Source organism: Peromyscus californicus, unplaced genomic scaffold (assembly GCF_007827085.1).
Source record: "Peromyscus californicus insignis strain IS unplaced genomic scaffold, ASM782708v3 Scaffold_17__1_contigs__length_78620276, whole genome shotgun sequence".
NCBI classification, from domain to species: Eukaryota; Metazoa; Chordata; class Mammalia; order Rodentia; family Cricetidae; genus Peromyscus; species Peromyscus californicus.
Genome location: NW_026294469.1, coordinates 14,046,442 through 14,071,906, shown reverse-complemented (window position 1 = coordinate 14,071,906; position 25,465 = coordinate 14,046,442). Strand labels below are relative to the sequence as shown.

The window sequence follows — 25,465 nt, the reverse complement described above, 5'->3', positions numbered from 1 at the left end:
ATGTCCACTTTCCCCTCAACCACGGCTAGCAGCTGTGGGCTGCTACAGTGCTTCTCACCTGTGAAGAGGCATAGCATCATTTTGAAGGACATTAGTCCAGGTCTCTGGGGCATCAGCAGAGGTCTTGCCACACACACACACACACACACACACACACACACACACACACACACAAATTACCTCAGCTCTAAGTATAAGAATTAAGGACATATGAAAAACCCTACTCCTAAACCACTGACAGACAGTCTTTTAAAAGAAGTGAGGAAGAGCCAGGCAATGACAGAGGAAATCAGTGATCAGGCAGGTGTGCAGCCTCACTAGTGGCTGGAAAAAGACCATCAGATGGAAGGACTGAGAAAGCTTGGTTGTATATTCAGCCTGGATGTAAAGAAATTGTGCGTTCATACACGGCTCTTTGGGAGTATTGATGCAGCTCCCTTGAATGACAGTTTGGCAATTTTTCTTCTTAAAAAACAAACAAACAAACAAACAAACAAAATCTATGACTTGGCAATTTGCATTCTATGCAGCTCCCTGAAGAAATAGGATGTGCAAGGAACTTAGGCAGAAATGTTTCGGGCTGGCGAGATGGCTCAGAGGTTAAGAGCACTGGCTGTTCTTCCAGAGGCCCTGAGTTCAATTCCCACAACCACACAGTGGCTCACAACCATCTGTAATGAGATCTGGCTCCCTCTTCTGGCCTGCAGGCATACATGTAAACAGGACACTGTATACATAATAAATAAATAAATAAACCTTTAAAAAAAAAAAGATGTAAAAAAGAAATGTTTCTGGGAGACTATTTGCAGAGTGGTTGGAGGTCCCATGAAAGTCTTTCACTGAGATGTGTTCCTGTTATTCTGTGAGCCGGATCCATGTGGAACAACATGGATGAAGTTTCAGGGTACATTCTTGACTAGAAGATGCCAAGAGATGTGGATTGTATGGTAAACACACACACACACACACACACACACACACACACACACACACACACACACACTTTCTTGGTTTGGTTTGTTTAGTAAGGGATAAATTTTGAAAGTCTGGAAGGGTTCCCAACTTAGAGTGGCTTCCTTGGGGGAAGCAAAAGACTTGGAGGTAGAAGACGCTGGTAAAGGATCCTTTCACTCTGTGAAATGCTTTAATTTTATTGTTTTAGATGACAGTCTAGTTCATTTTGCTTGGGCACAGGAGGAAGGCATGGATGTGTGTGTGTGTGTGTGTGTGTGTGTGTGTGTGTGTGTGTGTGTGTGTGTGTGTGTGTGTGTGAGACACCTGTATTTTACAAAGCTATGATGAGTGTTGTTCTAGAGGCTCCTGGGGGGTTGTGAACGCTGCCTGTCATCCTGAAGTTGGGTCAAGGCCTAAGCAGTGTGCTGAGTCCCCATGGGCAAGCAACCTGTCTTTTCTTCCAGTCTCAAGGGACAGTCCAGAGGAGGGTGGGATATTCTTTACTCATCTGGTTCAGGGATTTAGTTTGGCTTACTCCTTTCTATTCAGAGCACAGCATGTTGGCTCCTGGGTCCATTCTGTTCCAGCTATTGTTTGTGACTGTTTTGCCTGTGCCACAAGACCTCAGTATTCTAAATTGTTTATATAGCAGCCTTCTTGGTGTGAGGTGTGAACTCGAGTGGCCAGCTCAGCCAGGGTGGTGGTAGGAGTGAGGCTGCCACATAGGGAGCCACAGTGAGGCTGAACCATAGGTTTATCTGTGGAGCCAGATAATCCAAGCCAAATTCCTGTTGCATCCTTCTGAGAATGTGAGGCTGGCTTGCCCCGCCAAAGCGCTCCGCTCTCCTAACTGCTGCACAGCCACAAGCTCTGCAAAACGGCTTTGTTAGTGTTTTCCACATCAAGCCTTTTCCTCTATTGCTGTCAAAGGAATCGTCATCCACAGGAGACAGCATCGGGCAGCATTCCTTCCCGGCCTTAGGTTTCTCTCTGCCCCTGTCCTTGAGCCTCAGGAGGGGTGAGAGATGTCCACTTAGGACTGAGCACTCAGCTGTCACTTACTCTCAGCGCTGTGACCAGTTCTGAGTCTCTGCAGAGGTGGGAGTTGGAGGGCAGGGGTAAGTGACCATTAGGAAACGAGTTTTGGATCTGATGAGGCTGTTCCTCTTCCTCCAGACTGTCCCCTGGAGTGTTCCTCCTTGCCAAAGTGAGCAATTGAGTGTTCTTGGTGACAGTGAAACATAACGAAGATGTGTTTTACGTTGAGTAAAGTAGACAAAGATTCAAGTTTGTGCTTAAAATATCCCCACCAACAACTTTCTGTCCTTCCCTCTGTCTGCTTCCCACCCAGGCCAACTACACAGACCCTCAGAGCAAGCTGCGGTTCAGCACCACCGAAGAGTTCTCCTACATTCGCAGGCTGCCGTCTGACGTGGTCACAGGCTACCTGGCCCTGAGGAAGGCCACCAGCATCGTTCCCTGAGCCTGAGGAGTGGAACTGAAGAGGAAGTGGCCTCCAAATCAGGCTCTGCACTTGTGATTTTGTTTCATGGAAACAGACATGTTCTGCTGTCAATCTGAAGAGTGTCAGCTCTGTGCCTTGGAAAGAATGTCTGGCTTACCATGAGGGTCTTTCTGGCTTTTTTTTTTTCCCCTTCAGGTTTTTCCCTTTCTGTTTTTTTTTTTTTTTTTTTTTCAATCTCATACTTCAGATGTTGACTCAAGTAAAAATTGTTTGATAAGAAAACACAGTAAAATTATGCTTTTAAATTGACTCAAGCAAGTCCCTGAATTTTACTTGCAAGTTGTGAACCCTCGTCCAACATTTGCAAAGAATGTGCAATGAAGACCCAGTTCTCGATTGTCCTGGAGACTAGTGAGCATGCTGGCCCTTCCCTGGATCAGAAGCGTCTGTCTGTCTGTTTCCCACTGTGCTGTCAGGAGTTTGGACATTCTGAATGACTTCACCCATCATGGCATGCCTGCTGGCGATTTGTGTCTGCTACATGGTGAATTGAGGCACTGGCCTCCGGGGCCCAAAGGATAAATTCAGCTCGTAAAAGGAAAAGTAATTAGCCAGATCAAAGAAACAGATTTTGGAGGCTTAGCACTTCAGAGCACTTGTTGCTTTTGTAGGGGACCCAGGTTTGGTTCCTAGCACTCATGAGGTGACTCACAACTGTCTCTGACCCCAGTTCCAGGACATCCAATACCCTCTCCTGACCTCTGAGCACACCGGGCGTTCACATACGTACATGCAGGCAAACCGTCATACATATAAAAATAATAGATTTTTTAAAAATCGTATTTTCTTCTTCAGACCACACTGATGTCCAAGCTACTCTGACGTGAGTCCTTCTTTTTTTTTTTTTTTTTTTTTTTTTTTTTGGTTTTTCGAGACAGGGATTCTCTGTGTAGCTTTGCGCCTTTTCTGGAACTCACTCTGTAGTTCAGGCTGGCCTCGAACTCGCAGAGATCCGCCTGCCTCTGCCTCCCGAGTGCTGGGATTAAAGGCGTGCGCCACCACCGCCCGGCCTGTGAGTCCTTCTAATACATGCTGCATGTCTTCATTATAAGAGAGGAGCCATGTGGTGTACTTCAGAGTGGCCAGATATTAGAGATGCACCTTGCGGAGCTGGGGTGAGGAAGGCTATGCACTGTAGTTGCTTTCCTTGCAATGACCAAATGCCTGGCAAAGGAAATACACGCCCCTTGCTGTGGGAAAGGGAGTCAGTTGGCCACACTGCATCCATGGTCATGTAGCAGAGAACAGACAAGAAGGGAGGCTGGACTCTAACACCTCAAGGCCTGCCTCTAGTGACCCACTTCCTCCTGAGGGGCTCCACTACTGTGGCAAAACTCAACCTTCCAAAACTTTGCCACCCACCACTGGGCACCAAGTGCTCACATGTATTTTATGTTGAAATCACTGCACCGTGTCTCCCGAGTTAAAGCATGTGTCCATCCTGACTTCAAGTGTGTTTTGTAACTGATGATGGTACCTAACTTAGGGCCAAACTCATTCCCATCAGCTATCACTGTTTTCTGAACCCGTGCCTCTTAGGAAGAGGCATTCCATCATCAGATAGTACAGGTGCCCTCTGGAGAGGTCACAAATGATGCCTTCTTATATGAAACAACGTTATTTCCAATAATGTTCTCATCTGAGAGAAGGTGTGAGCCTTATTTGGATCTTGGTTCAAACAAAAAGCTTAAAATATTTCCGAGACAATTATGAACTTGATACATTTTGATGTGTGAAGATATGTAGGGATACTTATGAATAATTTTATTGGAATGCTGGTATCATAATGTTAAAGGAAAGGGTTCATATTTTAGAGACAAAGGCTAACCTAACATTAATGGACAGAGCAATATGATATCTGCAATGTGTTTTAGGATGACGTGGGAGAGAGGAAATGGATGGAAGTAGTGTTGAAACAAGATTGGCTGCGAGTCAACTATTGTGTACCAAGTACACGGAAGTTCATTACATCATTCAACTCTGTATGTATTTTAATTTCTCCATAATAAACTTAACAAGGATGTGGTATTTTTATTACTAGCAGTTGAATAGAGAAAATACCCAGTTTCTGAAGCTTCTCACACAAAGAGCTGATTAGGGAGAAAGAGCCACAAGTCAGTGACACTGTCCTCTCAGTGCTCCAAATCGAGGTCATCTTTGCTCTGCTGTCTTGGAGTCAGAGAACTGTGTGGGTCAGCTTTCTGTTGCTGTGACAGAAACACCTGAAAAGTTAGCACACTCATGATCCAATCACCTCGAAGTGAGCCACCATCCGGGGACCAAGCCTTCAAGGCCTAAGCCTTTTGTGTGAGTAGGGGCATTAGCAGCTTCTTGGGTATAGTAAATCATACGAGACAGGGTTTGGGATGCACCAGGATGGCTTTCTGTGGCTTGGGGAAACACCTGTCAATTGTATTCCTGACAGAAGCTGCACGTGAAGTCTGGAATCTGTCAGCACAAATCCAGCTGTTCCGTCTCTACAGAACTTCCCAGACAGCTGAGCAAAGAGCACAGCAGAAACAGACAAACCGATACATTCAGAACATCATATCCAATGTCTGGCATTGTCCCTGAAGGGACTTGTTCTTTAGAAAGACCAGAAACTCATCTTTATCTCTTGCCAGCAGCTTCCTCCCATTTGTTGTCCAGAGCGATAACAGTCATCAAGGTCCGGGCTGGCTTGCCGCAAAAAGCCCTTGTAATATTCCACATTGCAAAACCCCGGGCTGCACTCAGCAGCATTCATCCTGCAAACACAGGAGGAAATTAGATCTTCAGAGCACCAAGCACAGGCAAGCTGTCGGGGTGAAAGGAACGGCCGTCCCTGGACTTCAGCTGGACTTGTGCCTGACTAAGAAAGGAGGGGAGGAGACACTCTCATAGTTAGGGTTCCTGGGGCTGTGATGAAGCACCTTGACCAAAGCAACTTGGGGAGGAAAGGGTCGTTTCAGCTTACACTTCCAGGTAACGATCGGTCAAGTCACTGGAGGCAGGAGCTGATGCCGAGGCCATGGAGAATTGCTGCTTACTGGCTTGCCCCCCATGGCTTGCTCAGCCTGCTTTCTTACGGAACCAGGACCACCATCCCAGAGAAGGCTGTACCCACAATTGGGCTGGGCTCTCCCCCATCAATCACTAAATTAAGAAAATGCCCCACAGGCTTGCCTACAGCTCTATCTTCAGAGGCGTTTTCTCAGTTGCGGTTTTCTCCCTTCAGATAACTCCAGCTTGTGTCAAGTTGGCATGAAGCTAGCCAGCGCGGACACCTATTGTGTCCCCTACTGCCTCATCGAATGAGCTTTCAGCACTCAGACGTGGGCTTGAGTTACATTTTCTTCCACTTCTACAACTGACCAACCCTGTGGTCAAGGCCCATTTCCAGTTCAGTCTTAAATTCTTAATCCTTCCTAAAATGCACACCCTGATAGACTCAAACAGGGTTAGGGTCACACCGGGAAAACTCAGCAGCAGGTGACGGTCAGCCCCTGAGGTCTGGCTGGGCGCTCCCCACTCCCCCAGTCTGTGCATTAAAAAGGGGGCTCTTTCCTGACCTGGACCTTCCCCTTGACTGTTTTTCTCATTCCCCTTGGATGGAAACTTGTAGCCCATGGGTATCAACTGGACATCCCATGACAGAAATCTCCATGAGCTTGCCTCCGAGTCCGGCCAGCTGTTCTTACTGCTTACCTTAGACAGGCACTCCACCTTTGATTCTGTGCCTTTTAACAAGCCAGTTCTTTTTTATGGGCCAAAAGAGGGAGTAGATGAGCAGCTAAATAAATAATGAAATGGGGTTGAAGATGTAGCTTGGGTAGGCAGAGTCTTTGCCTAGCATGCTCAAAGCCTAGAGTCCAGCCTCAGCACTACAGAAAACCACTCCTGTGGTACACACCCATAATCCCAGTAGAGGCAGGAACTCAGAAGGTTGGTTAAAAGTCAACCCAACTAGGTAGTGAGTTTGGAGCCAGCCTGGGCTATATGAGACCCTGTTTCAAAAAAAAGGGAAGAAATAAACATGATCTGTAACTGAGACCAGGAGGGAGTGAGGCATGGTGGGTGGAGAGCAGAGACCCTGATGGACAAGCTCCTGCAGAAGTGCTTGCTGGCTTCGTTCTTTATATCTCCTTTGCTGTTCCTTGTGATCCTACCATTGGCTACCCATGGATAACAGGCCATAAACACTTAAAAGCAAACAAAAGTGAGGGCTAGTTGTCTGCTTGTGTTGGTGACGGGGCAGGGTGGGGACAGGGAACCTTCCTACTGTAAACACAGGACTCCTGGATCCACCTGGGTTTCTTCCATGACTCAGTGGCCTCTGTTCCAAGTGCAGACAAAGCCCTTCCTGGAAGAGTCGATGTTTTCCTGGCCTCCAGGATGCTAGCTGCTGACAGGTGCACCAAACAGAGCTCTCTCCTCACTGGGGTCAGAGGATGAGTCACATCCACCGGCCTGATGACTGAGAGGCTTGGCTCTCTCCATCATGCACGTGGGATGGCATGGCCTAGCGTGGTGTGGTGTGGAATACTGAAGGGCTTTTGCAGCGATCCAGTCAAGACCTTGGCGGCGGCGAGTGATATCTCCCCTACTAGCAACCGGGGAGGAAACTGCTGGCTAGAGATAAAGACAAGAGCGTCTGGTCTTTCCAAAGAAAGAGTCCATCCAAGGACAACACCAGCCCCTGACAACGGTGCCTCGGAAGAGCTCATCTGCACAGTTGCCCACACTTCTTGCTTGACTGTGTGGTAGGTTTGGTAGAGAAACTGTACCCCGAGGATGTGTGCGCTGAGTACTCATTCACCTTTCTGTGACGGACGGAAGCAGTGGCAGGGACATTGGGTCATCCACACAGGAAGCACGGTCTGAGCCTGCCTGGTCCTCTAGGAAGGAGGAGAGGTAGGGAGGGCCTGTGCTGACTCCACAGGGTTCCACCACCGATCCCGACCACTTCCCTTCCACCATGGTGCAGTGCGGCACCAAACCCCCCTTCAGGGGCTGACACCACGCTCTTCCACTTCCAGCCTCCAGAACCAGGAGTACGATGGACTTCTGTTGTTTATAATTCACTCAGTATGTGGTGTTCTGATATAGCAACAGAAGGCAGATCATCACGAATGCCATTTCATAGTTTAAAAAAGAGTAAGAAAATATGAAATGGTTCATGTCAAGGAGGTCATAGGTGAATTCTAGGGAGGGAAGGGATTGTTTGGGGTGGGGGTGGCCAAGAAGGTGATCTTAAATGTTTGGAAAGAGAGAGAGAAATTTGGCTTAGCTCAAGTTTAAATATTGCTGGTATTTTTCCCTGGAACTCGGGCTCACATACTTGGTGTGGACCCCCCCCCCCCACTGCTTTACTCCATAAGCCCACCTTCTCCGTCAGGACATGGGGTACCCTCCGTCCCTGAGTCAGAGAGCTTCAGCCTTTCCTGGCAGCCATGGCCACTCCTAAGAGAGCACAAAGCATCGGTTCTCATGTGTGTCTCATGCTCACAACAGTCCAGAGTGCTCGCCTCACACCCAGGAAACCTGAAGTTCAAGGGTTATGAAACAGTACAGCTCCTAGGGAGCAGGGAGGGTCATGAGCCAGGCCTCTCTGTCTGCCCGCAGGACACCACAGCTTCTGCTTCCCCTGGAGAAGATTGGTCTGGAGCTGCCTGAAGAGGGTGAGGAGGAGACAGGGACTCTGCCTGGGTGAGCACACCCCAATTATCCTCCGTGCGTGATCCCACACTGCAGTGATGACACCCAGGAATCCAGTCAAATGTGTCTAGATCGGTGGTTCTTGACCTTTATAATATTGCAACCCTTCAATACAGTTCCTCATGTTGTGGTGACCCCCAACTGTAAAATTACTTTTGCTGCTACTTCATAACTCTAATTTTGCTAGTGTTATGAGTTGTCATGTAAATATCTGACATGCAGGATATCTGATATTCAAGCATGACAACCCACAGGGGTCACGACCCATAGGTTGGGAAACACTGGTCTAGATGTTACTGAAAGGGGTGAAATTGATCTTTTGAGATGAAATTAATGATTCAGGGGGACTTGAATTAAGTGTGTTGCCCACCAACGTACAAATGGGTCTCAAATCTACTGAAGGCCCACGAGAAGAAAAAGAATGAGGTCCCCAGTACCTTAAGTAATGTATGCCATTCCTGTCCTGTTTCCCCAAGGAACCCTGACCAATACACTTTCTTGGCAGGGAAGATTGGGTAGATACATTTAATTAAACCCACTTTTCACTGGCATTACCAGGCCTAGCAGTGAGTCTCACACATCATATGTGCTTTGTAAATTTCTGAGTAAAAAAAACAATTACATGAGCGAAGATGTTCGATGTCTTTGTCAGCTGTGATGTCTCTTTAAATGGTTGCTCTGTTCCTTTAGGGGCCGTTGATCTAATGGAACTAAATTCATGTTGATGAACCTGGTGGGCCAGAGCTGGGAGCAATAGGCAGCGAGGTTCTTTTCCTTTCTGAAGATTTTCTGACCCATTGTCATTACAGAAACACCAGGTTTTGTTTGCCTTTTTAATCAAAGTACGGGGAGATGGGAGGCTGGGGAGATCTCGGGAGGCTGGGGAGATCTCCAGAGGCTGGGGAGGTGGAGGCTGGGGAGGTGGAGGCTGGGGAGGTGGGAGGCTGGGGAGGTGGGAGGCTGAGGAGGTGGGAGGCTGGGGAGGTAGAGGCTGGGGAGGTGGGAGGCTGGGGAGATCTCAGGAGGCTGGGGAGATGAGAGGCTGGGGAGGTGGGAGGCTGGGGAGATGGAGGCTGGGGAGGTGGGAGGCTGGGGAGATGGAGGCTGGGGAGATGGAGGCTGGGGAGGTGGGAGGCTGGGGAGGTGGGAGGCTGGGGAGGTGGAGGCTGGGGAGATGGAGGCTGGGGAGGTGGGAGGCTGGGGAGGTGGGAGGCTGGGGAGGTGGAGGCTGGGGAGATGAGAGGCTGGGGAGGTGGGAGGCTGGGGAGGTGGGAGGCTGGGGAGGTGGAGGCTGGGGAGATGAGAGGCTGGGGAGGTGGGAGGCTGGGGAGATGGGAGGCTGGGGAGGTGGGAGGCTGGGGAGGTGGGAGGCTGGGGAGATGAGAGGCTGGGGAGGTGGGAGGCTGAAGAGGTGGGAGGCTGGGGAGGTGGGAGGCTGAGGAGGTGGGAGGCTGAGGAGGTGGGAGGCTGGGGAGGTGGAGGCTGGGGAGATGGAGGCTGAGGAGGTGGGAGGCTGGGGAGATGGGAGGCTGGGGAGGTGGAGGCTGGGGAGATGGCTCAGTTGGTAAAGTGCTTACCACACAAGCACGAGGACCTGAATTGGAGCTCTAGCGCCCAGCTGAAGAGTGACTGGGCACACTTGTAACCCTACTGCCAGGGAGGTGGAGGCAGGAGAATCCCTAGGGCTTTCAAGCCAGCCAGTCTAGCAGAATTGGGGAGTTCCAGGCTCAGTGAGAGATTGTGTCTCAAAAATAAGATGCAGAGTGATAAAGACACCTGAGCAAACTCTGGCCTCCACAGACATGCACATACCATCATTTGCACATTTGCCCATCCACACATCCAAACACCTGTGCACATGTACACACACACACACACACGCACGCACGCACGCACGCACACACACACACATGCACATGCATGCACACACACGTGCACACATGATCAGAGTAAACCGGGTCTGTAAGGGCCAGAAGATGAGCTGTAAGGCACACAGTACTGTTATAAGTATGCTGTGTCTCTTGGTATGCAGTTCTTAAGGAAGAGCCCAGCCCCCGTCTGTACTTGGTGACAACCAGGTTCCGTTGGTTGCTTTTGTAATAAGCAGGTCACATGCTGTCTCATCAGTACTCACAGAACGTCGTTGCTTCATTATTAACCTGAAAGTAACAGTCTTGGAGACAATGGTCCATTCACCCACGCTGCATGAGAGTCAAGGCCCAAGCCTGTGCTGAGGCCTCTGGGAAGGAGAGCCGTCAGGGAGGAGGGTGCTGGCTCCCCTGGCTCTCCACCCTGCCGCTCTCACCACTTCTGAAGAGCAGATCCTGATGAAGACTTGCGGCTTTGCATCCTTGCTTCACGAGTCTCAGAACCGCACTCTGGGCATGCAAGAGTGTTAAGTCCCACTGACAATTCTGGCCTAGTATCTCCTGAAATAAGTCATATCCAGTGTCATATTTCTTTTCCCACGTCATGGCAAGCTCATTCTCTGTCCCTGTCACCTAGAGCAGCCAACTATCTGTCAGCACTCAGCTCAGCAATTGCCTCTTCTGGAAAGCTCCCATGTCCCCTCCCTGGCCCTGCCGTCCTCCACTTTGTAGTTGCCTTGTTCACTAGGCTGAGACCCTGTGGTCTGGGAGACGGACGCTCTGTAGACTCTGAACGCGGTAGACCTCTAGAAACATCTCCCAGTTGTGGTGGTGAATACCTGTCTTCCCAGTACTTGGAACATAGAGGCAGGAGGATCAGGAGTTCAAGTTTATCCTCAACTATATTCTGGTTTGAGACCAGTCTGGATTCCATGAGACATCGTCCCCAAAAAACAAAAGAAACAGACAAAGGAAAACCCACAGAGGGGCTGGCGCTGTAGCTGAGCTGATAGAGCGCTTGCTTAGCATACACAAAACCCCAGCTTCAATCCACAGAACCACATAGAATCAAGCCTGATGGTGCATTTGGGAGGTGGAGGGAGGGGGATCAGAAGTTCAAGGTCAGCCTTGGGTACATAGTGAGTTCCAGGCCGGTCTGGAGTGTATAGAGTAACTACTAAGTATGAGAGGGAGGTTTTCAATGGAGGAAAAGTAACTAGAAACTACTTGGCACTTAGCATCATGTGGAATTCACGGAATAACGAGCAGTTCTTCAAAGTGGTGGGGGTAGGGCAGGTGAGATGGTTCAGGGGGTAACCAGGTCTTAGGATCTGTGCCTGAATCTGTGTGATGAAGAGAGAGGACTGACTCCTGCAAGCTGCACACATACACACACACATACACACACACATACACACACACACACACACACACACACACACACACACGTACATGTGTGCATACACATATGCATGCACACACATGCGCACACACAATGAATAAATGTAACTGAAAGTGGGAGTATTGTGAGGACAATACTCTAACCCAAGGGGACATGGATAGCACCACTCTTTTGGGTGAAACTGCCAATGGCCATGAAGAGAATGCTTGCAATCCTGTCTTCTTCCCATACATTTGCTAAACCCACTGCCACTCTGTGGCTTCTCTAGAATCCTGTAATTAAAACAGAATTTATCCCCCAAATATATGTTATACTTACATTGAACTTGAAATTTCACCTGATATGACTGTAGTTTTAAGAGACTAAAGTCTACCTGATCTCAAAGTTACTGGTTGATACAAGTTCAAAATCATTTGGTTTAGATGTTTGGCAGCTTGCTCTTCTCTCTCTCTCTCTCTCTCTCTCTCTCTCTCTCTCTCTCTCTCTCTCTCCCCCCCTCCCCCTTCCTTCCTTTCGTATGTGCGTGCGTGTGCATGTGTGCATGTGCATGTGCGTGTGTGTTATATGTGCACATGGGGCACACATAGGCCAGAGAAGGACATCAAGTGATCCTGCTGTGTCATTTTTCATCTTAAAAGACCTGGAGGCAGATCTCTTACTGAACCTGGAGCTGGGCTGGTGGCTAGCAAACCCCAGTGACCTTCCTGTCTCTGTCCCCACTGTGCTGGCATTACAGGTGCGCATAGCCACCCCTGGCCTTTTACAAGGCCGCTGGATATTTGCACTGTCTGTTCTTCATGCTTATGCATCAAGGGCCCGTACCTGCCGAGCCATCTACCCAGCCCATTTCATTTCTTATCCATCCACCTGGGAATGGCAAGACCCATCCTGCCATATGAGAGTTTAAATGATGATCGATGTAGCTGGGCATGGTGACTCATACCTGTAATCCTAGCACTTGGGAGGCTGAGGCAGGAGGACTGTGAGTTTGAGGCTAACCTGAGCAATACAGCAGACTCAAGCCAGCCCGAGTCATACAGCGAGTCTCAACCTTATCTCCAAAGGGGTGAAGATGTCACAGTGGTAGAACACAGGAGAAGGATGGCCAGGAAGAGACACTGATAAGCATGAAGGTCAGAAACACACCACAAAGATGACGGGAACTGGACTGAACTGACCAGGGTAGGCTCTCTCCACCAAAAATGGTGTTGGAATGTTCGGGAGAATGTAAGTAAAAAGAAGTGTATTGTTATAATCGGAGGCAGGGAGGGAACAGGCTAGATTTTTGAGGACACAGAAAAGGCAAGAGGGTAAGTTAAGAACAGAAAACTTTCCTCGGATGATAGTCATTTCCTACAGCAATTAAAACGTTCGTAACATGCGTGGAGAAGAAAAGGACAAGCCAAAGATGGAGCAGGTGGTGACCTGGCTTCCAGAGCAAGGAGCCCAGGCCTGCCACAGTGACTCAGGAGGGAGGAATGTGGCCCAGGCTGCTGCAGCTGTGATAGGAACAGGATGGGGCACTGAGGAGGACATCCTGCAGCGGCTTTGGGACTTTCCATGTGGGAGCAACCCACAGCCCCCGAGAACCCTGGCCTGCATGCCAGGCAGAGTGCTCGAGGATAAGCCAGAAGAAGCTGGGAAAGTGCGCTCTCCACCACTGCAGCATGCTGCTGCTGCAGTCCAGCAGGCCCCGTGAATGGCTCTGTTACAGATCTTGCAGACACCCACCCATGCACTGTGTTTAGTACTTTCCAAGGCTACTCTGGGGTGCTCCCAGGCCCTGTGGCTCTGAACCCATGTTTCAAACTGCAGGATGTTTCTGCTAATGCTCCGGTTTGTGTCGTATACGCACCGCGCTTGTGTCTTAATGTACTTGGGACACTCCGAGCTGGGATGACCCGATGGTAGAGCATTTGCCTAGAATGTTCAGGGGCTTGAGTTCAACCCTCAGTGCTAGACACAACAGCAACAAACTGAAGAAGTAGGATGCTCTTTTAAACAGGCCTTATTCTGAGCATGTGCATCCTAAGCAAATGACCCACCCGAATGCTGCTACTCCCATCACCCCCAGGAGTCCTGGGCTTGCTTCCTTGTGACCCAGTCACTGTCTAATAGGCATCTACTCACTAGACACCCAGTGAGTCCAGAAGGCAGGGTAACTCCTCCCTTCTTTGAAGTGGTCACTTTCACTTAGTGGGGTGTGTGTCACTGGAGCTTCCTGGGAGGCAGGTGAGGCAGAGGGATCCTGTTTGGTCAGTCTCCTCCCCCTTTCTCCATTGCTGAATCCGGACAGCAACCTACTTCCTCCCACAGTACAAAGTCACTTTGATAGCATGTGCCCCTGATAAACACAATGAGGATGCACTTCCCCTCTGATGGACTTCCGCCCTAGCCCAGTAACCCCGAGTAGTCATGAGAACATCAGCAAGTCCTTCTGGAAGGACCTTCTACAAAATTCCTCGTGAGTACTCTTTGAGACTGGCAAGGCTGTCAAAAATAGGAATGTCTGGAAAGTGTGCTGGTCAAGAGGAGCCCCAGGAGACGGGCAACTCAATGTAGTATGAGATCTGAATGGGACCACGAGGTGGGAAAGAGCACTGGGGGTAAGCCAAGGAAATCCAAATCAGCTATGCACCTTAGTTAATAATGTATCAACATGGGTTTGTTAATTCTAACCAATACATCATACAAAGGGTAACAAATACACCATACAAATACACATAGCAATGGGGAACCTAGGTGTTGGGGTTATGGGAAGTGTGTGTAGGGCCTTTGCACCTGTCCTGAAAATGTGAACTATTTTAAAAAGTAGATAAAGAGTAATGAAGGCCTGAAAGCCATCTTCAGCCCTCCCCGCTGTGGAGCAGCCACGTCTTTGTCAGACGTCATGAAGGGAAATCTCACGCATTGTATCGTTTGCTTTTCTCCTTGCAATGACAAGATAACCCCACAGAAGCCATTTAAGGGAAGAAGGACTTATTTTGGTTCACAGTTTGAGAGTACAGTTCACCATAGCAGGACAGGTTGGCAGCATGCTTGGTGCCGGGAGCATGGGGCAATCAGGTTGGCAGCATGCAGTGTGCTGGGAGCATGGGGCATGCAGGTTGGCGGCATTCAGGTTGGCGGCATGCATGGTGCTGGGAGCATGGGGCAATCAGGTTGGCAGCATGCAATGTGCCGGGAGCATGGGGCATGCAGATTGGCGGCATTCAGGTTGGCGGCACACATGGTGCTGGGAGCATGGGGCATTCAGGTTGGCGGCATGCATGGTGCCGGGAGCATGGGGCATTCAGGTTGGTGGCACGCATGGTGCCGGGAGCATGTGACAGCTGGCCACATTGCGTCAGGAATCAGGAAGCACAGAGAGAAGAATGCAAGTGCTCACCTCACTTTTTCCTTTTTATTCAGTCTGGGACCCCCAATTCATCAGAATGTGTTGCCCGCATTGAGGACGATTGTTCCCGCCTCAGTTAAACCTTTTTAGAAGTGCCCTCAAAGACACGAGCAGAAGTGTGTCTCCTAGGAGATCCTAAAGCTATCAAGTTTAGCCATCACGCTCGCAGATCCTAACACGGCCTTCCAGGCCACAGGAGTGTTAAGGAGCATGGCCACTGAGCAAGCACTCATCCGCTCTTGGTCCTTTATCAATTGCTCTGATATCGATTGTACAACCCACAGGAGCTATTAATATGTACTTTAAAATCCTGGATTAACTTATTTCTGATTCAAAAGGCAACTCGTTACTTGTTGAATGTGTTGAATAGAACTCGAAAAAACAGGAAATTATTGTCAACGTGATGTCCGCCTTAAGAAATGGTGTGTTGCGGAGCTTGCCTTAAGAGATGTTTTGGAAATGACTCTGCATGCCTACCTACTGCACTAAGTCCTACCCAGTAGAGACTGAGAGGAGGCAGTTGTTTCCAGTGATTTGTGAGTTTACAAATCCACAGCACTCCGGTTTTCACTCAGTGTGAGTCTCTCAGGCTGCAGTTGCTTCCCCAGGAGAGAGAGGTTAGCCAAGGCGCAAAGTTGAAGAAAAGTTGTCCTTGTCTCCAGGAGAAATGCCTTAAATATAACGTTAGAGTCTTTTAAGATGTTGGTGTAATTTTCATTATTTATTTTTTGAGACAAGGTCTCATGTATGCCCAGCTGGCCATGAATGTGCTCTGTGGCAGAGGGTGACCTTGAACTTCCAGTCTTCCTGCTTTCATCTCCTGTGTGCTGGAATTACAGGCGTGCACCACTGTACACAGTTTATGGAATAAATGCTGGTCTGGGGATGGAACCTTGAATTTCCCCCTGCTAAGCGTGTAGTCTACAACAGACTACACTTTAGCCTTTTGTTGTTATCATTGTTTTACATGCTTTGTGTCCACAGAGGCCAGAAGAGTGCATAGGCATGATCCCTGGGAACTGGACTTACAAACTGCTGTGAGCTAGGAATTGAACCCAGGTCCTCTGGAAGAGCAGCCAGTGCTCTTAGCCACTGAGCCATCTCTCCAGCCCTGAGATCTTTGTTTTAGGACAAACTTATATAGCCTAGGCTGGCCATGAACTTGCTGCGGAGCTGAGCATGACTTTGAACTCCTGATCCCTACCCCCCAATCCCTGTCTCACATTACAGGTGTGCACACCATGTTCAGCAACTACAGTCTTGATTTGCCTGTTTGTGACACACCACACCCAAGATAATTAAAGTCACAAAGTCACAGAAAGAAGGAAGCCGGCAAACACACCATTGAAAGCCTGCAATACACCACACCCCCTGAAGCCCAGCATGCTTGGCTCAGCTCCCAAAGCCTGACACTGCACCGTCCAGTGTTGTTTCGTCTTGCATCTCTGCAGCTTTCTTGTCTCCTTAGCTCCGCAGTGTCTCAGCCTCCTGTTCTCTGCCCTTTGCTGGCCTCTTCCTGCCTCCATGTGCTTTGCTATCTAGCATGTGACCCACACGTACGTATGAGCCAGCACAGAAAACCAGACCCTAAATGGCTGTTAGTCAGACTTAGATTGAGCCCCCTGCAGGCTCAGTCCCTTGTCAAATGCACATCATAGTTTTTGTTATTTAGTTAGTAAGAGGTTTTTGTTGTTGTTGTTGTTGTTTTGGTTTTTCGAGACAGGGTTTCTCTGCGTAGCTTTGGCGCCTTTCCTAGAACTCACTCTGTAGCCCAAGGCTGGCCTCGAACTCACAGAGATCCGTCTGGCTCTGCCTCCCGAGTGCTGGGATTAAAGGCATGTGCCACCATCGCCCAGCTATTAAGAGTTTTAATGCTTCCTAACGAAGCAAAGTTAAGCAGAATCCAACTGACCTTCTCGCTCTGGGTTTTCTGAGGTGCTTAATATCACAGCGCAAGCTGGAGCTCGCAGGGTCTTCTGGAGCAGCAGGACAGCCTTTCACTAAGTAGAGCAGTATGCAGACATGGACAAAAACGCCTGGCTGGCTCCCTCACCATTCTGTAAACTCAGTAAAGGTTATTTCCATGCAGATTTACCTCCCCCTCGTGCTAATGCAGCAACAGTGGCTGAGCCCTGTTCTCTTAGGTCTTGGCTTGAGACTGGGGTAGAAGTCCCGGGTTCTAGGTCTGACGTCATTGCACAAGGGTCAGTTCAAGAATGGCAGAGGCCCCAATGCACTCATCATCAGAGGGCACAGTCCCGCACTTCACAGTTCTTCTGCAGCTTTACACAGAAGTGCTTTGCAGTGTGCTACTGCTGTGAAGTACTGCTGCTGGTGGTTGTTCATGCCTCTGATCCTAGTGCTCATGGCTGAGGCAGGGGGATTGCCATGAGGCCGGCTCGGTCTACATAGTTAGAGTTCCGGACTAAACACATATGTGCATGCACATTCACATGTGCGCACACACACACACACACACACACACACACACACACACACACACACATGCTTCAGTGTCTTCAGTATAAGCCCCTTCTCAAGCTTGGGTATTGTATGGGTGTGTCAGAACTGTCAGTTTTACCATGATGTTCAAAATGTTATTTTTAATGCCTTAAGTGCCTGGAAACTGGCTACCAATTCCGAGCTAAGGGAATGAGGAGAAACCATAGCCCGGGAGTATCTGCAAAAGTGGCATCACAAGTGTGGTCACTGTTGTTAGACGGGAAAGCTCTTGACTGGGTAGAGCTGCACTCCTTTCTCGCAACCTGTCGACCCTGTCAGTCAGTCTATGCGACAGAGGTGGGTGGGAGCTGGCCCGGGCTTTTCCGTGATCCAAACTTCTGGAGCTGAGAGGTGGAGGCCGGCTAAGGTGCTGGGGCTCCGTGAGGCTCCATGGTGTTCATTCTTTTCATTCTGATGAGTTGAATTTTTACTGGGATGTCTTTTTTGAATCTTTTTCTTGTATGTCCCCTGTTTTTCTGTTTTCTTTTCCCTTCTTTGTGTGTGTGTCCTAAGAAAGCTTTGCCTCTATCCACCCACCCCCTCCTAAAGTCATGAAGATATTCTCCCCTGCTTGTCTCAGGACCCATTACAGTTTTACCTTTCTGAAAGGCTGTGACCTAATTCAAGTTATTTTGTGTGTGATGTGGGGTGGGGAGCAATGCTTATTTTTATTTGCTCGTATCAGCATTCTGTTGTTCAAGTACTGCCTGCTCAGGAGATTTTCCTTCCCCTGTGGAAGACAGTAGTTTCCTGTCTTGATAACCAGTTGGGCATCTGTCGGGCCCATTCCTTGTCTTTTTTGTCCTAGCCCATTGACCTCTCTACACAAAAGCAAGTCATCATAATTACTATAGATTTATTTCGTGTGTGTGTGTGTGTGTGTGTGTGTGTGTGTGTGTGTGCATATGACTATAAGGTGCCTATGGAGGTTTGTTCGTGTAAGTGTAAGGTGCCTGTTGGATCCCCAGAGCTCCTTACAGGCCGTTGCCAGCTGCTTCACATAGAGCTTGGAACCGAACTCTAGTCCTCTGCAAGAACAGTCTGTGTTCTTACCCACTGAGCCACCTTGCCAGCCACACCACAGATGCACTGAAGTCTTGAGACCAGGTCCCAAGAAGCTTCAGCTCTGTCTTTTTTGAGATTGTCCTCTCCAAGTCCAAGTGTTGTTCCCCACATAACAGGTAAATAGGTAGGTCAGACTGTTGCTTCCTTCTTGGCTTTTTTTTTTCTTTCTTCCCCTGAGACAGGGTTTCTTTGTGCAGCCGTGGCTGTCCTGGAACTCACTCTAGACCAGGCTGGCCTTGAACTCTGAGATCTGCCTGCCTCTGCCTCCCAAGTGCTGGGATTAAAGGTGTGCACCACCACCAGACTATTGGTTTCTTTAAAAACAGCCTGCTAGGATTTTGATTTGAGTCCACAGATCAGTTTGAGAAGACTGAGCATCTTAACAGTATTGAGTATTCTAAACATAAACACAACCTGTCTGTCAGGTAATGTAAGTCCTTTTTAAGTGCTCTTAGTGGTTTCTCATAGCTCTTAGTGCACAGACTTCTTCATATATTTCATTAAATTTATTCCTAATAGTTATGGATTTCAGTTGTTACTATAAGTGATATTTAACTATTTACACAGGAGTATGTACATTTTATATTTTCTTTTTAAATTTTTTTTTATATGTATTGCTGTTTTGTGTGCATGTACATCTGAGCACCACATAGGTGCCGGATGCCTGTACAGGGGGAAAAAGGGTGTTGGATCCCCTGGCACTGGAGTTACAGATGGGTATGAGCTACTGTGTGGGTGCTGGGAATCAAACTCAGGTCCTCTGGAAAAGCAGCCAGTGCTCTTAGCTACCGAGCCATCTCTCGGCCCCCACGTTTTAAGTATTTTTATGTTTCTAGAATCTTGCTTTGGAAAAAAATTGAAAGATAATTTACATGCAGTAAAAAGAATCTTAGGGGCTGGAGAGCTGGCTCAGCAGTTAAGAGCACTGGCTGCTCTTGCAGAGGACCTGGGTTTGCTTTCCAGAACTCAAATGGCAGCTCACAACCATCCGCAACTCCAGTTCCAGAAGATCCGATGCCCTCTTCTGATCTCTCTCTGTGGGCACCAGGGACACATGTAACACACATACAAACATGAAGCCAAAACACTCATGCACATAAAATAAATAATAAATATTTTAAAAATAGACAAATGAATAATTTTAGTACACTCACAAGGCTGTGCAACCATTACCCCTGTGTCCTCCAGCCCCCGCCCCCGCCCCAGAAACTCTACATTGATTAGTAATCACACTTGCTAACCTTCCCCTTGCCATCACTAATCTACTTCCTGTCTGTATAAACTCATCTGAGTGTTCTGTAGAAGTGGAGCATGTGTCTGGTGAGCCCTGTGCCCGTGAGCACCTATGTACATGTGTGCTGGCTAGTTTTTACATCAACTGCATACAAGCTAGTTTTCTGAGAAGAGGAAACTTCAGTAGAGAGAATGCCTCCATAAGATTAGGCTTTAGGCAAGCCTGTAAGGCATTTTCTTAATTAGTGATCAATTTGGGAGGGCCCAGCCCATTGTGGGTGGAACCAGCTGTCTAGGTTCTATGAGAAAGCAGGCTGAGGTAGCCATAAGGAGCACAAGAGTAAGCAACACCCCTCCGTGGCCTCTGCATCAGCTTCCGCCTCCAGGTTCCTGACCTATTTGAGTTCCTGCCATGACTGCCTTTGATGATGAACTGTGATAGGGAAGTGTGAGGGAAATAAACCCTTTCCTCCTCATGCCTTTGATCACGGTATTTCACACAGTGACAGAAACCCTAAGATACTGTGGCTTGTGAGTGCAGTACCTGGGAACACCTGGGCACGTGTCTTGTGAACACCCTACCCATAGACTCCAGTGCATGTGTCCTGTGAATGCTGTGCCCATGAGCACCTGAGTGTCTCATGAATACTGTGCCCATGGACATTTATGCATGTGTTTTTGTTTCAATAATTGTTTTCGATTTTTTTGAGTGTGCATCTAGGAATAGAATTCCCGACTCATAAAATACCTCTGTGTTTAGCTTTGCCAGGAACTACTGAGCTGTTTTCCAAAGTGGCGGCACCGCTCACCCCCCCCCACCCCCCCAGCAGTGTGCAAAGGCTTCCGTTTCTCCATGGACTCACCAGCACTTGTTCATGTTTCCATTTTCTTTATGGTCACCCTAGTTGGTATGAAATGTTACGTCATTGCTGTTGGTGTCGCTCTAATGATGTGGGAACCTCTTTCCAGGTGCCTAGTGCCCCTTTATGGCTGTGGGAAAAGTGTGTGTGAGCATCTTGTGGCTGTTTTGCTGTTAGGTCAGTGTCTTTCTTGCTGTGGAGTTAGGAAGATCTTTCAGTATTCTGGATCCTAGACTCTTATCAGATATATATAACTCTGAAAATGTTTGGTTCTGTTCTGTAAGATAGCCTTTTGCCTCTTGTGGTCATGTGATTTGATACATAGGATTTTAAAGTGTGTGTGTGTGTGTGTGTGTGTGTGTGTGTGTGTGTGTGTGTGTGTGTGAAAGAGAGAGAGAGAGAGAGAGAGAGAGAGAGAGAGAGAGAGAGAGAGAGAGAGATTGTGTACATGTGTAGGGTGTTGTGAATATTAATAACTGTTGAGTAGTCCCTCAATCTTTGTAGTCAAGTGGAATTTTTGATAATTTTATTTATTTTGATTATTTGTTAAAATGCTCTTGTATCCAGAGATGCTAGAAGCCCCCTCCAAGGTTCATCTTAGCTCTTTCCAGTCTCTCTCAGCCTCTAGTTCAGCTTCTTTGCTCTGTTGTTCCAGGGAACAGTGGTTTCCAGTAAATGTGGGCTGTAGCAGTCAGAGTGGACATTCTTGCTACGTTGTCCATTTTCAGAAGAAACCTTCTGTATTTCAGGGTGTTAACTTGAAGTTTCTTTTTTTTAACTCCCTGTGTCAGCCTGAAGACACTCCCTCCTTCTACTATTCTGAGACTCTGTATCATGATGAAACATTAAATTTTGTTAAATGCTGTCCTTATATCGACTAAGATGGTTCTATGTCTTTTTTTTGTTAATTCTGATAGTGTGATGAATATTCTAAATGATTGATATTGAAATAATAAAACAGTCTTGCATTCCTGGGAACAGATCCACTAGGTCATGCTGTATTGTCCCTTAAAAAAAATGCTGTGTTCAATTTGATATTATTTTGTTAAGGATTTTTGTGTCTGTATCCATGAGGAATATTGGTCTGTGGTTTTCTTTTCTTGTAATGTTGGTGTCTGGTTTTGGATTGGGGTTTGTGTTAGTCAGATTTCTGTTACTATAACAAATACCTGAGATTATGAATTTACGGAGAGAAAAGGTTTATTTTGGCTGGTAGCTTTGGAGGTTCCCATCCATGACAGATCGGCCCTGTGGCTTTGGGCCCTGGGTGAGGCAGGCAGCACACCACAAAAGACTCACATGCTGGGCCCAAACTGCTCACCTTATGGAGAGGAAGAGGAAATGTTTGGGGTCCTGTGCACAGTGGTGGCCATGTTAACGCCATTGCGGGAGTGTGGGAAGGGGAGGCCGCACGCAGATCAGTGTGCTGTCTTCAGGCACCAGCTCCTCTCAGAGCTGGTTGGAAGTCCAAGATTGGGGGAAACCATTTATTCAGCCTCTGATGAGGAGCCCCTGGCTAAGACACATCATGGTGGATGGCACCATGGTTAAAGTGTATGCGAGCAAGAGAGAGAGATTACATGGGAAACAGGAAGCTAGAGAGCAGGAGGATGGGCCAACTTTGCTCTCTTGTATAATTTATTCTTCCAGAAATTACATAGGATTCTAGAAGAATTATATCGATACCTTCTAAGGGCAGTGCTTTAGTTACTTTTCAATTGCTGTGTTAAAACACCACAACTAAGACAACTTATAAAAGACAGTCTTTAATTTGGGGGCTCATAGTCCCAGAGGGTTTAAGTCCAGGACTGTCATGGTGGGGGCATGACAGCAGGCAGACAGGTATGGCACTGGGGCAGTAGCTGAGAGCTTACACCTTATCCACCATCACAAGGCAGAAAGAGAGAGACACTGGGAATGGCTCTGGTTTTTGGAACCTCAAAGTCCATCTCCACAGACACACCTCTTCTAATAATGCCACACCTCCTAATCCTTCCCAAACAGTCCCACCAACTTCTGATGGAGTCTTCGAATATATGAGCCTATAGGGACCATTCTCATTGAAACTACCACAGGCAACACCCAATGAGCTAACCACCTCTTACTAGGCCACTCCCTTATAAGTTTAACCACTTCAACACCAGGACGCACAGGACAAAGTTTCACTTCAAACATATCCAACACTGAGACATCAGGAATGCACTCTCTGTCTCTGTCTGTCTGTCTGTCTCTCTTTCTCTCTCTCTCTCTCTCTCGTGTGTGTGTGTGTGTGTGTGTGTGTGTGTGTGTGTGTGTGTGTGTCTGTCTGTCTGTCTGTCTGTCTCAAAGATAGGAAGAGGGCCCTTACAGAAATCTAATTGGCCGTATACCTTCATCCTAATTTTTTAGACTCAAGAACTATGAAAACTAAAGTCCTTGTTCATATAACTCGTTCTACAGTATTCTATTTTGACAGCCCAAGCAGACTAATATAGGAGCTCCATGAAGCAGGCTTAGTATTTCCTAGCTCATCAACTCAAGCTCTGGGTCCTCTGGTGGATGCTGAGGATATGGTTGTCTGTCCAGAACTGCAGGCCTGCCTTTCCTCCTACCCATGGCCCACAGTGCCCATTACACTTCATAGTTTAGTCTTTGAAGACTCCTGCAATTGGTTCTGCTCTTTTCCCACACACTGTTTATCTCTCTCAGAGCCTGCATTGAAGCCTGAGGTGAAACTTCTTTCCTCTGACCCTCATGTTCACCCCAGTTTTCCGTAGTTCTCACGATGCCCCAGGTGAGCGATGCAACTCAGGACTGCCCGGCTGGGGTCCGGCTACACGTGGCATAAAGCAGATCTGGCAGCAGTGAGCTGAAGACTGTACCCTGTCCTATGTCACCCCTCCAGCTGCCCTGGGCTGGGAGCCTTTGGGAGGGGAGTTATAGGATTCTGCTGAACACGGTGACTAACTGCGTGGAGCTTGCAATGTCTTACCCATTTCCACTATGGGGCTGAGGCTTCCGGGATAAGACTAGAGTATAATTAAGTAGTTTAATAGATCTGGCTTATGAGAAGAAAAGGATGAAAAAAAAGGAGGATAAAGTCAGGAGAAAGGCATTGAGGATTTAGCTCAATGGCAGAGCAACTTGCCTAGCAAGAGCAAGGCCCTGGGTCCAGTCCTCAGCTCTGAAAAAGAAAAGCCAGGAGAAAAATGGGTAGGGAATCAAAGTGGGGAACAAAGCCATGGATGTCTGGTCACAGAGGACTTCAAGTTACAAGGCCCTGGGCTGGGAGGGGACACGGACACTTGTACACAGCAGTATCTGGGCCATCTCTAGAATCTTTCATCTCTGTCTTAGATGCAGAGACACAGAAGTTCCTAACTGTCAGAGCCACCACATCTTGGATGCCCACAGGCAGGGTCAGGTACCACACCTGGATGCCCAGCACATAGAAAGAATAAGCTAACTTAAGAAAGAAAGAATTTGTTTGGGCTCACAGTTTGAGGGGACATAGCCCCATCCCATCAGGCAAAACATGGTGGGATGAGAAGGAGACAGCTGGTCACATTGTACCCACAGCCAGGAAGCAGAAAGAAATGACCTCTGGTGCTCAGCTCACTTTTTCCTTTTTATTCAGTCCAGGTCTTCAACCTATGGGCTGCTGATACCACATCTAGTTAAACCTTTCTGCAAACACCCTCACAGATGCACCTCAGATGGTTTCCATGGCAACTCTAAATCGAGTCCTGTCACTGTGTGTGTAAGCAGAAAAGGCCCCAGAGCTCTGGCTCACTGGGACTTGTTGAAGTTTCCTTCACCTCCACGTGTTTTTGAAGCGGCAGCACAGTAGTCAGGCTGACACCATCTGGCGTCAGCAGGAATGCTATAAATGTTTCCGTTTTAAGTCAGGCCAAAGCGTTATTTTACAATATTATCAAATCATTTCTTCCAGCAGTCCCCTAATAAGTACAAATGCCAAACAAATGTCCAAGGTGAAGGAAATCAATATAATAAGAAAGTAAGAGATTAATTTAGGTAATATTAACACCCTTCTCCAGCCCAGGCTCAGGCCAGCTGAGTACATAGGATTCTGAATTTGTTCCAGAAGCTTCTATAGAAGCCAGGCGTATTTTGGACGTTCACTCCCAGAGTTGAACTGGCCTGTTGCCGTGACAGGGAGTTTTATTTATTTGGTTTTCATTTTCCAGCATGAAATACAGACCTGTCTTGGTTCCCCTGTGTTTGGGACTGTGTGAATGTTTTTAACTAGGCTTTTCCTGCTCATTTGTAAGGAGAAGCCTTCCTCTGGGACTAGCGGGTGCCTGGAAGATTCATCGGGGAGGTGATTCTACTTAGAACACAGCTCTGTTTGGACAGCTTATCTATCAAGAACCTTTGCTCAATTCCCCTGTGGTAGTAAGTTTTATTTGGGGCTACTGCCACTTTCCATTGGACTGTTCTGTCTGGAGATCACATGCCCAGGCCTGTCCCCACATCATAACCAAAGTGTACAATGGTGGGTGCTGAGGCCTCTGTGTGTGTTGGTGGAGGACTGGCCTTAGATCTGCATCAGTGATCCTAAAAGTTATTCAGGGTAAAAGATGGCAGGGAGAGGCAGGAAGGGGCTGGGAGGGGGAAGGGAGGAGGCTGGGAGGGACTGGGATGGGGGCAGGGAGGGGCTGGGATGGGGGCAGGGAGAGGCTGGGAGGGGCTGGGAGGAGGCTGGGAGGAGCAGGGAGGAGGCTGGGAGGAGCAGGGAGGAGGCTGGGAGGGACGGGGGTCAGGAGGGGCCAGGCCTTGGAGGTTATAGTTCAAAATAAAATGGTTGGAGGTTCTTTAAAAGTTAATTTGCAAATAGCATGTGGCCTAGCCATTGTATCTGTATATATTTATGCCAGAGAAATGAAAACTTGTATTCATACAAAACCTACAGGTGAATTTTCATAGCAGCTTTATATGTAATGGTCATAAACTTGAAACAGT

At 48.0% G+C, this 25,465-nt stretch overlaps 1 protein-coding gene across 2 annotated transcripts in view; it reads left to right on the top strand.

The window, feature by feature from the left end:
• Ino80c (INO80 complex subunit C) overlaps positions 1-21,485 on the top strand; it is a 33,305-nt gene extending 11,820 nt beyond the window's left edge. The window contains exons 5-10 of one of the 2 annotated variants that reach the window (XM_052741667.1): positions 2,306-3,302; positions 4,354-4,461; positions 8,084-8,167; positions 8,867-8,994; positions 12,511-14,472; positions 14,858-21,485. In XM_052741667.1, coding sequence (XP_052597627.1) covers positions 2,306-2,437 — 132 coding nt within the window. In that variant the 3' untranslated portion in view covers positions 2,438-3,302; positions 4,354-4,461; positions 8,084-8,167; ... (1 more) ...; positions 12,511-14,472; positions 14,858-21,485. Of the gene's footprint in view, positions 1-2,305; positions 3,303-4,353; positions 4,514-8,083; positions 8,168-8,866; positions 8,995-12,510; positions 14,473-14,857 lie in introns of those variants that run through there. The other variant, XM_052741666.1, reaches the window with a different exon arrangement.
• The last annotated feature ends 3,980 nt before the right edge of the window (positions 21,486-25,465 follow it).